We start from the raw sequence: 13,929 nt of genomic DNA on the forward strand, positions 1-13,929 counted from the left end.
ATAACTGGGAGTCCTTCGTTACGTTCAGGATTCAATGTCGCGCCCGTGACATAAAACAGTGCTTTATCCCCTTGGTGTACAATCTACTATAAGACGGTTTAAATCTAGGAATTTACACAGACATATCATGAGGTTAACATTTACATAGGCAGATAGATGGACAGAGGTAAGCCTGACCATTTGGTTTCAGTGCTTACTTTGCTGAAGAGGCTGTGGTTTAATTAGGCCTACCTATATATTAACCATATTAATAATGTTAGGACGCATGTTTGTTGAATGACATTGTCAGACAAACTAATTTTTTTTTGTCATTATTTTTATTTTTCTCTACCGGTTTTTTATGTAGGTCCGATGAAGACATGTACCTTTGACAGGGGACCCGAGGAACCTTGATTTTAGAATTGAAAATGAAATGTACTTAAAAAAACCTTCATTATCGTTACATGCCGGGCGAAATGCGTTGAACCTACCTCTTCATCTAAGAAGGTATCTGGATGCTTTAAAAGTGTGTCGTATATCTTAAGCAGATGCGGTACGCTCTCAGTCCGGTCCCTTGGCTTTCCGGCGGCGGAGAGCAGGTAGTACAGCATTTGTCGGGAATGCTGTAAGGGCAGGGTGCCCTCGCCGGGATGCGAGGGAAGGGAGCGCAGCACCGCCCCGTATTGGCGAGCTATGTCGGACACGTTACCCCAGGAGTAGCCGTGGTATATTCGGTTGAACTGAAATGGATGTACGGATTGTCATTATTATAGATTTATTTTAGTATGCAGCAGACGAAGAATAAATCGTGGAACTGTTTAACAGTGGCACAAGAAGGCGCTGCTCGCGGCGTCATACGTTTTACCGTAACCAAGGAAATAAAAATAATAGTTTTATCAGGTGATAAGACAAATATCTATTGCAAGTACTATGTTAACTATTACAGTTTTTGTAAATTTTATTATGAAAGCATCTATCAAGATTGTATACCTGTTCATAAATGTTTTTCAATGAATCTGCAATACACCCAGAGAAGTCGGGTAATCGCCACTTTACTCCATGCTGACCCGTCTTTGGCTCACAAAACCTGTAACAATCAAGACATAATTGAAGTACACCTACAAGAAAGTTAATCCAGTGCAGTACTAAATGGTATTAAAAAATAACATTAGAATCAGGCAATTTTTTTTGAGCCTGTCGCTTAAAACGTTTAAGTAAAACAAAAGTGCAAACTGAAACAGCTTCTTTAAAAAGTTGTATACAAAATTCTCGCGACAATTAGCACAAGCTAATAAACAACAATGTTTTCGTTCAGTTGGAAACAAGCCAGGTTAATATGAAATCGCACAAAAATTCAAACTTAAAACACAGACAAAAGTAGCCAAATGGTGTGTTGCTACAAAACATGTTGAGCTCCAGATTCAAAGCGAACAAGCGACTAGTTCTTAGTTTTACTAGTGCTTAGCGAGTCCCTTAGTGTTGATATGTACTTAGCCTACCTAGCAGTTATCATGTGTCTTCTAGACATTGTCTGGGCGGGGGAAATTTGCGTGATCGAAGTGTTCTTTGGCCAGCGCAGTCTCTGGGACTTCACGGCCTTGGTCGTTCTGGTTCATATGAGTCTTTAGTGTTCATATTTACCTACTATTGGTTCATTGCTTACCTAGTGGTTTCTCCGCTGTGTCCAGGAGGGCATACAGCTGAGGCATGTGCCCCTGGAGCGGTCCTCGGCCATCGCAGCCCGTGCGAAGCCTCGGCCTCGCAGGCCTCGTCATTTGGACTCAGCACCCACATAGTGACTTCTTTGGAATTGGTCCCTGCTACCGATGATACTTGGCAATTATATAGGCCCGATTTCTGAAAAGGTATATAGTAACTTGTGGTAAGAACAAATAACGCACGAGTAACTGCAGACAGACACATTTCTAAGATTGAAAGTGTTCAAAATTAATTTTTACTCGTTTTTTCCACGTGGAATAAGCTGAAAAGTAGTTTTTGTAATATTTACAGGATAATGTTTTAAATTCTTCTCTAAAAAAATGTTACTTTATTTATAGCTTTCTAAGCAAATTGGAAAACATCTCTTAAATGAAATTCGTGTAAATCGTGTCATTATTAACGAGTATATGTTTATTAATTAGAGATCGGAAAATTTCCCGGAAAAAATTCTATTACAATGTAATATGTCATATTAGTACAGTGCATTAACAATTTACCATATCGCATTTTACGAGTTCCTAAGATATTACATACTAAATATAAAAAACCGGCCAAGTGCGAGTCGGACTCGCGCACCGAGGGTTCCGTACATGACATAATTTTAACAATGTACTTTTTATGTGAACCGTGAGTGAAAGGTAAATTGCGGTTTACGATTTATGACGTATTAAAAAAAAACTACTTACTAGATCTCGTTCAAACCAATTTTCGGTGGAAGTTTGCATGATAATGTACATCATATATTTTTTTCAGTTTTATCATTCTCTTATTTTAGAAGTTACAGGGGGGGGACACATTTTACCACTTTGGAAGTGTCTCTCGCGCAAACTATTCAGTTTAGTAAAAAAATATATTAGAAACCTTAATATCATTTTTGAAGACCTATCCATATATACCCCACACGTATGGGTTTGATGAAAAAAAAAATTTTTGAGTTTCAGTTCCAAGTATGGGGAGCCCCCAAAATTTATTGGTTTTTTTTTCCATTTTTGTGTGAAAATCTTAATGCGGTTCACAGAATACATCTACTTACCAAGTTTCAACAGTATAGTTCTTATAGTTTCAGAGAAAAGTGGCTGTGACATACGGACGGACGGACAGACAGACAGACAGACAGACATGACGAATCTATAAGGGTTCCGTTTTTTGCCATTTGGCTACGGAACCCTAAAAATCAGTTTTAATAGTACCAACAAGCCTGAAGGTTTAGCAGCTCACCTGAACATCGAAAAGTTTGAGCACGCTGCCAGCAGGGTAAAGGTCTTCCCAGACTTCGCGGCCGGGCACCATGGGCAGCAGATTCTTGCCCAGAGCCCAACTGAAGCCAAGAATACCGTGCATTCGCCCTGCTACGGCCAGGCACGTTATGCTCACGTTATCACCCTTAAAAGGAAAATTGGATATCCATTTGACCATTACATTTCTACAAAGTTGGAAAAAAAGAAGTAGTCAGTTCAAAGTCAAAGGACGAAGTCCAGGCAAAAATCTAACAAAAGAGTTGTTTTGGCGACTTGGAGTCCATTAGATGATTAGAATTTATTTATTTATTCCCCAGCCGTTGGCAACATTCACATGAATGTATTCATAACTTTATGACCTTAGTTACATTACAGTACAAGTTTCATATAATATAGGTACCTAATGTTTATGAATAAAATAGCACGGCGTGGTTAGGATGTATATTTCACAGAGAATTAAACATTTATATTATACCTCGTACATGTAGAAGCGTTGGTAGCCTAGCGGTAAGGGCGTGCAACTTTTAATTAGGAGGTCGCGGGTTCAACCCCCGTCTAGTACCAATGCGTTTTTCGGAACTTATTGAGCTGCTTAACCTGACTAATCCCAATTATGAGTATTATATATGAGTGGGAAGCACTGACGATTGACGATCAATCGCTACCGTACTAACTAAACATCACAAAGTCTACCTTATTGACTGTGAGTACCTGGCAGTAGCCTGATGTCAGGTGGCTTGAGCACGTGCAGAGTTCCAGCGCGCGGCACTGCCTGCGGTCGGCGTCGTCAGCCAAGCACGACCAGCGCCCGCTGTCGGTCATCTTCGCCTCCGTTATGTTTAGCATCGACAACTGACGACCTATCGCTATCCTTCTAATCTAAATGTTACCTAAAATATACCTTATTGACAGTGAGCGCAGTAGGCAGTAGCCTGATGTCAGGCGGCTTGAGCACGTGCAGTTCCAGCGCGCGGCACCGCCTGCGGTCGGCGTCGTCCGCCGAGCACGACCAGCGCCCGCTGTCGGGCGTCTTTGCCTCCGTTATGCCTAGTACCGACATTCGACGCCCTAACGCGTCCTCTGCCACAGTCCTGGTCCAAATATCCCTGGGAAATTTTATAGGCTTTACAAATTTTATTGCCGTCAAAAGGAAGAATGACAGCAATATAAAATTATAGATATGGCAAATTACATTGCGCAAAATTTTACTGTTGTTCCACAAATAAAAGTCGATGAAACTATAGGAGGAAACTACTTAAGGTAAAATTTATTTAATTACTCATTAATCGTCGTTTCGCAAATGCATTTATCGTGAGTATAAATATTACAAACGATGTTTGCTATGACACGGAATCTTGATGCTACGGGCTACGTCGTAGCAAACGAAGTATTCTGATGTATTTTGTTCTGAATGTAATAACAGGTTATGAATTTGATCGGGATTTATTACCTCTCGCAGCAATATATGTATTGTTGCCAGCGCATTTTGTTCGCAGCAAATATCAATACAATATACGCCAAATTAAAAACATAGTGATTTTTAAACTGAATGGCACTCTATAAAAGCATTAATGAAGAGCTGGTAATTATTTTATAATGTCTACTAGACAAAAACACTTATTCTGCCTGTGTCTATTCTATTCTATGTAAGCACTTACCATAAGAAATAGCTGTAGGTAGACAATTTTCATATGTAATTCAAATTCTCACTTTTACATTTGCTAACAAAGTTTCGTGAATAAGTCGTAGAGATAACAACACTAAGTTTATGAGCAAACCTGTGATAACTCGGGGCACATTCTGGGATTTGATATCGATAAAAAAAATGTCGATATATATTTTGCATCCATCAGCCGCCCATTAATCATTATATTGTCAAAATAATTTTAATAAAGAGTTCTTTTCAGGCATATTTTAAAAAATAAATAAGGTTTGTCTCGAAATGGTTTATGTACCTAATGGTATTTTTATGACTTAAGGTAAATTTAACTTTTTATGTAATTTTAGCAATAAATAAAGATGGAGTAATGTTTAAGAAATAATAAATAACGATATAAAATTATTAGAATAAAACATTTAGTGCCAATGTGGAAATACTGACCTGGCTTAAAAATAAAATAAATTCTTCGAAAAAACACCTTTTTAGAATTTAAGAAGCAGCATACAAAGCGATTATATTTATTTTGTAGAACATTTAGATGTTGACAGGAACATCGATATATTTAATTGTCGATAAAATATTTTGCTACGTCACTTTAGTATAAGTGCCCCGAGTTATCCCAGCCGGGCTAGCACATGATTGTCGCAAGAGTATCTCGCCGCGACATAGACTACCCGTCCCTCTTTAATTCATACAGTTAGTTAGTAAAAGACGGGTAGTCCTACTCGCGGCGAGATACTGTCGCGTCAATCATGTGCTCGGCCTACTGGTTTGTTTATGAGACACATCACAAAACAAAAGAAATATTGCGGGCACGCTATTTTCTGAGATAAATAAAAATTAATTGTGTGGTTTTAGGAAACCACGACGTAAGTGAAACTTTTTTTCGGATTGTAGGCATTTAACTGAAATTTAAAGGGTGGAATGAAAATAACAAAACATATATAGTAAAGTAAGTATTATTATTGCTTTCAATTTGTTATACAAAGATAAAAAAGAATAGTATGTACAATAGAATCTAAGTAGCGAATGTTCTTTCACATTTAGAATATCGGATATTCTAGATAAAAAATAATGAAAAGACTATGAACTCTAAGTACTAGAATTAGTAGAATTTTACTAACGTACCATTATTCCTCATGTATTTTGACTGATTCTATTTGAATTTGACAGAAGCCCACCGTATTTAAGGTTAATTAAGTCTACTGTCCTTAAAATTTGGTATGAAATTATAAGCAACTCTCAGCCATAATGAATTAAATATTTTATCGGTGATGTTCAAAAACAAAAAGTATGCTTATTTTATTACCCGACTGCCAAAGGAGGAGGGTAATGTTTTTCGAGTGTATGTAAGTATGTATGTATGTCTGTTTCTTCGTGGCCTCCTGTAGCCTAAACGGCTTGATGGATTTTGATGTACTGTCTGATGTAAGTCCTACGGGATACAGAGATAATATTTTCTTTACTTTCACTTTGAAAAAAATTGATGTATGAGGTATCATTAGATTCGCCTTGATCACGGGAGTATCATAGGATACATTTTACCCCGAAATTCCCCGAAAACATGTTAATTCTTCGTAAACTCAAGCCACCCACGCGTCAGCAAGCAATGAGCAAATAACTTGTTCTGCAACTCCCGCGCACCTCTCGCGTAGCGGTCTGGTAGCGGGCAAAGAGGGCGTGGCCTGCCTTGTGGCGCGCGATGCGGTACGGATAAAAAATTTCGTTAAATAAAAATAGCTAAAAAGTTATAAATAAAAAAATAATTATTATAAAAAAACAAAAAACCCGACTGCACACTAAAAAGAGGAAAACAAGCCCCACAAGAATATTAATCAAATGCTAAAACCAAGCTATAGAATACCGTTTAAACAATATAAAATGCACTATGAAATGTGTTCGTAATGGATAGTTAAATAAATAAAAACTTATTCTAAATAACTAAATATAATTTATAAATGTTGATGGTAAGTATCGCAGGCGGGGACCAACTTGACCGCCACCAACGAAAATACCTACCTAAGTAACATTCTGATAAATAGTGAACTTAACAACCAACAACCAAAATGGCTATAAGTAACCCTCGGTTGGTCCCCGCCTGCGATACTTACCATCAACATTTATAAATTATATTTAGTTAGTATTTAGAATAAGTTTTTATTTATTTAACTGTCGATTACGAACACATTTCATAGTGCATTATTATATTGTTTAAACGGTATTCCATAGCTTGGTTTTAGCATTTGAATAAACAATATTCTTGTGGGGCTTGTTTTCCTCTTTTTAGTGTGCAGTCGGGTTTTTTGTTTTTTTATTTAAAGACTATGAACTGTAAGTATTAGGAATAAAGTAGAATTTTACTAATGCTGTAATGCATCACGCGACATGCTAAAGACAGCCCAAAAAATTTGGGGCGATAGAATAAAAGTTTCACTAATAATGTGGTATTTTTATTATATAAATTCACTGCACAAGCTATCCACAGTATGCATGCCAAGTTGTACCCATGCTTTCTTATGGTAGATTGTACTTTGAGCTTACGAGTTGAACCATAAGATTTCACTTTGTTCGGTCGAAGAAGACATTATTTATCGAATAATCTTATTATAGAGGTAGTTTATAATACTACGTACTTACCCATTTTATTGTAGGATTTCGTAAATGTCAGTTTACCTGGTAGTTCCATTGAAGTTGACTTTGACACCGTCTTTGTACCAGGTGAAAGCAATGTCAGGGGAGCCGTAGGCCATACAGCTGAGGATGAACTCTGAGCCCTCCCACACTTCGGGCCGCTGGTTCATTATCAAAGCCTGCAACAACATCGGACAATTTTTCTCATCAAAACAAATAGGACACAGGGGCACTTTTACATGTCAATTTTTACAAGCAATACAAAACCAAAATAACCAAAATTTACAAAAAAACAATTACAAATATGGAATCAATAAAAATAATATTAGATACTTTGTCACTGATTAATAAAGTCGTGTTATTTCTTATACAATTAATTAGTATCATATTATTTTTAATGCTAGGTACTCGTTGAGATGAATATGTGGTCTTATAATAATAATAAAAAACAGGCCAAGTGCGAGTCGGACTCGCGCACCAAGGGTTCCGTATTTTTTAGTATTTGTTGTTATAGCGGCAACAGAAAATATCATCTGTGAAAATTTCAACTGTCTAGCTATCACGGTTCATGAGATACAGCCTGGTGACAGACAGAAAGACGGACAGACGGGCAGACGGACAGCGGAGTCTTAGTAATAGGGTCCCGTTTTTACCCCACGGTACGGTACGGTACGGTACGGAACCCTAAATATATATATATTTATTCAGGTATTAACCCATTACATTAAAATATTAATTACATGATAAATATTTAATATAACTTTTACTTTGCTTTGAGACTAAGTACAAAATCGGGATAAGCAATTGCCTGTTTCATAAACGTTCGATCGGACGCCATAGTCAACCGTATTAGCCAAAATGACAATCATTTATCGACAAACGCAAATCGAAAAGTATAAATTTATTACGATGACAGATGCAAACGATAAGTTACCAAGTCATTTACTTACAATTTACATTATTTAAGTTTTCATTTGAGTTTTCTATTTTAAAATATTGTCCTTGGTTAGGTTAGGCCTCGTACAAATAAGAAAATTGCGGAACAATTCCTAAAATTTTCTCAGAAATTACTGGAAAATGTCCTAATATTTTTTATTTTGGAAACGGAGAGTTTCAATCTTCATACAAAATATGAGAACTTTTCGAAATTTGCCTCTACAGAAATTTCTGAATTTTGGATACTTTCCAGTGCAGCGGCACATCAGTGGGCCCCTGGATGCTGGATGTCAATGTTGTCTATGGAAGCTTTATTCGCGATTTCGGGTTGAATCCCATAGTAAAACTACAAAAAGTTGTTTAATATAGCCTACACTAGTAGTTTAGTAGGGTCCATGATTGTACTTGATTAGACTTTTAACATCTTTGTAAAATACCATTGGTTGCATTGAATAAATGATTATGATTACATGTTTACCTCACAGTGAGTTTAAATCTAAAAAAAGTTTCTGTATGGAAATATTTTGTAGATACGTAACACTTGAGCCTCGAAATAATATTATGTTACTCTCAGTTTATTTTCTTAATCATAATTTAAATAATAAGGCATCTCGCGCTCCCACACAGATGCTTACATTATTCCTCATTTACATTTCGTACAAAACAAGCTCGTAATAATAATGTTCGCCGAGAAAGCGTGAATTTACGTGCCATTTAAAAGGTTAGAGCAGGAAGATGTTCCTCCACTATTAGTATAATAAAGAAGGTGCTAAGTCAGGTTAACGAGAAGTAGCCGCTGCTAAGAATGGCTGGCTGGCGGCGCGCCAACTATCGCTAGAAAATGCACATTTCAAATAATTAAACTTTGCCCTTCGACGTTATGGCCTAAGTCAGCGACTAGATTTTTAATTAGGCTTCAGACTTTTTAATGTTTATACGGATCGCTATCGCTGGGATCAAAAGAAATATCGGTTTAGTTAATCGGCCCAGTGATTTTCTATTGATGAGCACGCAATGTCGAGATTAGTTCCTGCTGATTACAGATGTGCTATGCTTAGGTAACATTGTTCAACCCATTGTTACCAACGTGTTCTGACAAGCATTAAGAAGTGCATCATTCATTTAAAATCTTAAGATTTGATATTGATTTGAGTACACAGTACACACTGAGAGTAATATCTTATTATTTCGAATGAGCTTTGTTCTAAAGATTTCGCTTTGAAATACTAAACCAGGGACACTGTTATGTACGAATTCCTTTACTTCTTGTTGGAAGCTATTTAAGAGGATGGGGACAGGTTCGCGGAATTAAGTATTTGCAAATTAAATAGAACAATAGAAGTATTTTTCTTTTTCAATATTAAGAGTTATACAATATCGAGTTTAATACGTAATTAATATATTATGGAAAAACAATTTATAACACACATGTCATACAAAATAAAACATTACAAAAATCTTAACCTAAACTAGAACCTCACAAACACAAAAACTATTCACAAAATGCGCCCCGCGCCCCTCCAGATGCAAAGGAGCCCATCACGCTCGCCGCGTTGCCACGTTGAACAGCGATGGACAACCTTTGCAAAAGGAACGACCCGGAGCGAGGGTCATGACCACTCTCCCGCAACCGTCTGCCCACTGTCGAGTTAAATGCAAGTCAATCAATCAATCAATCAAATATATTTATTTGTATAAATAAGGGTACAAAACAGGTGGTAAACAAAGTTTTCATTATCATTCCTTATTTTATCATAATCTGGCTTTTTTTCAGATCGACTAATTTATGTACACCATCAGAACAATTTTTTTTAACTTTGCCCTGAAAATGAGCCGTAGTAGCCTCCTTCACTTCTTTGTCACAAAAAAAATCCTCGTAGTTCCTTTTTTTTAATTTGGGAACAAATAATAATAGCTGGGCGGGCTGTATAGGGTGGGTGAACCAGCGATTCGAAGCCGCACCTGGCAGCAGTCGCAACATGGCTCTTGTGAACCGATGCATTGTCGTGCAACAGCAACACCCTTTGACAGTTTTCCCCGCCTTTTTTTCTTTAATGGCTTCAAGTAGTCTTTCTAATAGCATTGCATAATATGTCCCAGTTATGGTAACACCTTTGTCCTTGTAGTCGATCATGAGAATTCCTTTTGAATCTATTTGAATGCTTCAACTCGTTGTTGCATCTGCTGCGATTCGGTACCCACATAGCACTCACTTTCGTCATGCCAAGATGGTCATGTAGGATCTTCAAAATTGTTGATGGTACACCAGCTAATGCAGCTAATTGTTTCTTTTAAGTCGAGCATCTTCTAAGTACGAGTTTTTCAACTTTTTGAACGATATACGACGATGTGACTTCAATCGGCCGTCCTGGGCCAGGGTCGTCTTCAATTGACTCTCTGCCATAAGAGGCCATGCCACTTGAAAATCATGGTTTTAGCAGGGCACTGGTCCCCGTGGTTTTCATTTCATTAATTATAAGTTGCGGTGGTTTTCCTTGCTTCAATATAAATTTTATCACGGCACGATATTCAATTTGCTCCATAGTCACACGTTTATTCCGGAATAATTAGTTTTAAGGGCGTATCTATAAAACAAATGACGGCTTTGAATTGACATTAATATTTTTTTTTCTAAAGAGTTCTCATACCAGATAAGCAAAGAGGTTTTGGACCATTTTACCTCCTTCTACTTCATTCCGCGAATACTTGTACCTCCCCTCGTATTATATTATATTACAAAAGTGTTGAATGAAGCTCGAGAGCACATATTAATGTTTTAACTTTTAATCAAAAGGTCTACTATGTACAAAAGAGACTAAGAGCTCATTAAAATAATAAAATGTATGTACTATGTATTTCCTCGTAACTGTATTATCCATTAGAGAAGAATGGAAGTAGGTGATAGGGGGACCCAGTAATGCCACTGTTAAAAGAACTAAATAAAGTAACTTATCTTCGTCACTTTTGATGTTCTCCCATGCAGGTTAATCAAGCTAACGGCGCCCTTGTAGCGTATATCGCTAAAATAGTTGTACTGCGCTCGGTTTGCGCATTTTAAACTTTTGTTTGAAGACTAACAGAATCTACTCTGGTAATGCGCCCAGCCTCGCGTTGAAGACAAATGTAATTACTCTAGCAACATATATTACTGAGAACGGGCCTTACATCACTAATGTAATGTCACACACGTACTGAAAATTAATAGGAGTATGTGTGCAGAAAATTAGTGACACCGATACATTGTATCTTCGAGTAATATCTCCTCTTTGTGTACTTATATTGATAAGTACACGAAGAGGAGATATTACTCAGTTCATAACAATGGGCACAAACGTACAGACGGCCTACCGCCAACATAGAAAAATCGAAAAACGTTATCTGCCTCTTTGTCGCTCGAATATGCAAGAGTGATAAAGATGCAGATAATTTTTTCATATTTTTTCGATGTTGGCGGTATACGCCCTCCCGGCTTACATAGTTTTAATTCAAGATGTTGTGGACTCTCTACTAGCTAGCAAGCACAAGTCGCTAAACTATTTGTTTGATTAATTATAATTAATTACGGCTTGGATACCATCTAAATATTGCGTCAAGATTCCTTTTTGTTGAAAATTATTTTATTTGTTCTCCGTTCATTACTCGTACCGCAAATTCATGAGTAATCCACATTAACAAATGTACTATACCTAATTACTGATATCCAAAATTAGGAACGGTAAACTGACGGCAGTTAGAAATAGTACATTTCGATGCTAGTGCGGAAAGTATGCCATTATTAAAAAACACTAGTTCTCGAAAACCAACTTTCCGCACGTAGGAAAGTTGGTATTCGCGAACTAGTGCTTTTTACTCTTTCCAATTTTTTTTATTTATACTTGTTCCAATTCATGACTACTTATTAATGAGTGTTAATATTAGTTTCCTTTAAACGTCGTATTCAACATAAAAACCTACTGTTAATGTAAGAATACGAAAAATATACATGTTTTATATTTTATTACTTACCTCTCCATCATTATAACACGTTTATTTTTTAATATTGAAGATTGAAAAACCATTCTTAATAAGTTGTCTGAATGGAACGGAATAGCTATGGAAGGTAGAGGTAGGAAATGTAGGAATAGCTGCCAAAACGCCTGTCAAAGACGAGGCGTTTTTTTTCTTACTGCAAGCTAAGTCTCCAGAGGCAATATGTTATTATTTTTTCGCAACTGTATTAAAAAACGTCGTTCGATACACGTGCGGAAATGTCATCCTTCACTCCGTTCACTCGTCCCGATATCTCGGTAGTCTCGGTACTCGTGGACACTAACAACATACTTTCCGCACTAGCATCGAAATGTACTATTTTGGTTCAAGCAAGTTTATGTAAAAAATATGACTGGAAAAATAGGCATGGAACCATGTCAATAAAAGAACACTTTAATCTGTCTTTAAGTCATAAAACCTTATGATTTAAATGATAAAGAGATAATCTCATCAAATATACCAACGCCCGCATCTGTCAGTTTAGTTTACTCTTTTTAATTCTGGATACTGGTATACACAAGAGTTGTGTCCTACCGAAACCGGATTTTTTTACCGAAGCCGACACCGAAGGTTCGGTTTTGCTCTAATTTAGACCGAAACGGAACCTTCGGCCGAACTATAATTTTTATGCCGAACCGAAACCAAAACTTCGGTCGGACACTAGTAGGTAGGTAGGTAGGGTATACACTAAATAGATGTACTGTAGGTAACGGTCTATCAATGGATTGTCATTGATTCGGATTAGTTTGTTATACGAGCTGTCCAAATGTACCTATCGTATATAATTATGTCTCTCCATAATCTGAGGCTGGTGTGAACACCTCCCGGACATTGGCGGAGATGATGAACACAATGTTATCCGACAGTGTTTAGTTACAACAGTAGTCTCAGAATATAAAAAATATTAGTTTATTTAGTCAAAGATTTGTAAACCCCACATACTTAACTAACTAATAAGTTACTAGTTATCAGTACTTACTAAGTTACTAACTAGTTCATTATGATTCATTGGTAATTTGGTAGGTATTATTAAATTTTAAGTAGGTATAATAAACATTTGGATTCGGAGAAAATTAACTTGAGGAAGTTTTAACTGACTGGAGAGAGGGCAGCGTATGCTATCTTAGGTAAAATAAATCGCTCGTTCGTTTTCGCAGGTACCTACTGTCATTTTATTTTCTTCTATTTGGAGAGTTTAACTATAAAATATATTATAAAGCAAAATATTTTTCTGCGATAGAAGTCTTCCTTCGTTACCAGTTACGAATCGGTTACGTACACGGCCGGAGGGTAAAAAAAAAGTAATAGTAGTAGTAGGTACAATTTTATTCATGGGCTACACTTTACACAAAGTAATAAATCAGTTTCTCTCCCACATATTATGCAAAAGTAATGTCTCCCCACCACTTCGGAAAATATTATAGGTGTACTCATACCGTAATACTTTCAAATTATATAATTCTATAGTTTGACTGTGACTGCCGCTTTTCTCAAAACGGGGCTTATGGTCACCATATAGGAAGCTGTTATTAAAAGGACTTGATTTAGCGATTTGCGTCCAGTATGTTTTTTACAGCCGCAACGTGTCACACTGCGTAGCATTCCCAGTGTCAAAAGTACCCATTTACAAAATGGCACCTCGTAAAAGATCACATTTGAAACGATCAAAGTTGCCCGGAAGACTATTTCCGACGAAAAGTTGGACCATTTCTTGTGTTGGTAGCACAGAACTGTTGG

General features: G+C 36.9%; 1 protein-coding gene across 4 annotated transcripts in view; it reads right to left on the reverse strand.

The window, feature by feature from the left end:
• The window catches only part of LOC134748443 (uncharacterized), a 461,636-nt gene that overhangs the window by 16,740 nt on the left and 430,967 nt on the right, over positions 1 to 13,929 (reverse strand). For all 4 annotated transcript variants that reach the window (XM_063683233.1, XM_063683232.1, XM_063683230.1 and 1 more), the window contains exons 10-15: positions 7,270 to 7,406; positions 3,838 to 4,042; positions 2,917 to 3,081; positions 1,643 to 1,836; positions 970 to 1,066; positions 471 to 719 (exon numbers count right to left, since the gene is read on the reverse strand). In XM_063683233.1, coding sequence (XP_063539303.1) covers positions 471 to 719; positions 970 to 1,066; positions 1,643 to 1,836; positions 2,917 to 3,081; positions 3,838 to 4,042; positions 7,270 to 7,406 — 1,047 coding nt within the window. The remainder of the gene's footprint in view (positions 1 to 470; positions 720 to 969; positions 1,067 to 1,642; positions 1,837 to 2,916; positions 3,082 to 3,837; positions 4,043 to 7,269; positions 7,407 to 13,929) is intronic.

The sequence above is a fragment of the Cydia strobilella genome, chromosome 16, assembly GCF_947568885.1.
Source record: "Cydia strobilella chromosome 16, ilCydStro3.1, whole genome shotgun sequence".
Taxonomy (NCBI): domain Eukaryota; kingdom Metazoa; phylum Arthropoda; class Insecta; order Lepidoptera; family Tortricidae; genus Cydia; species Cydia strobilella.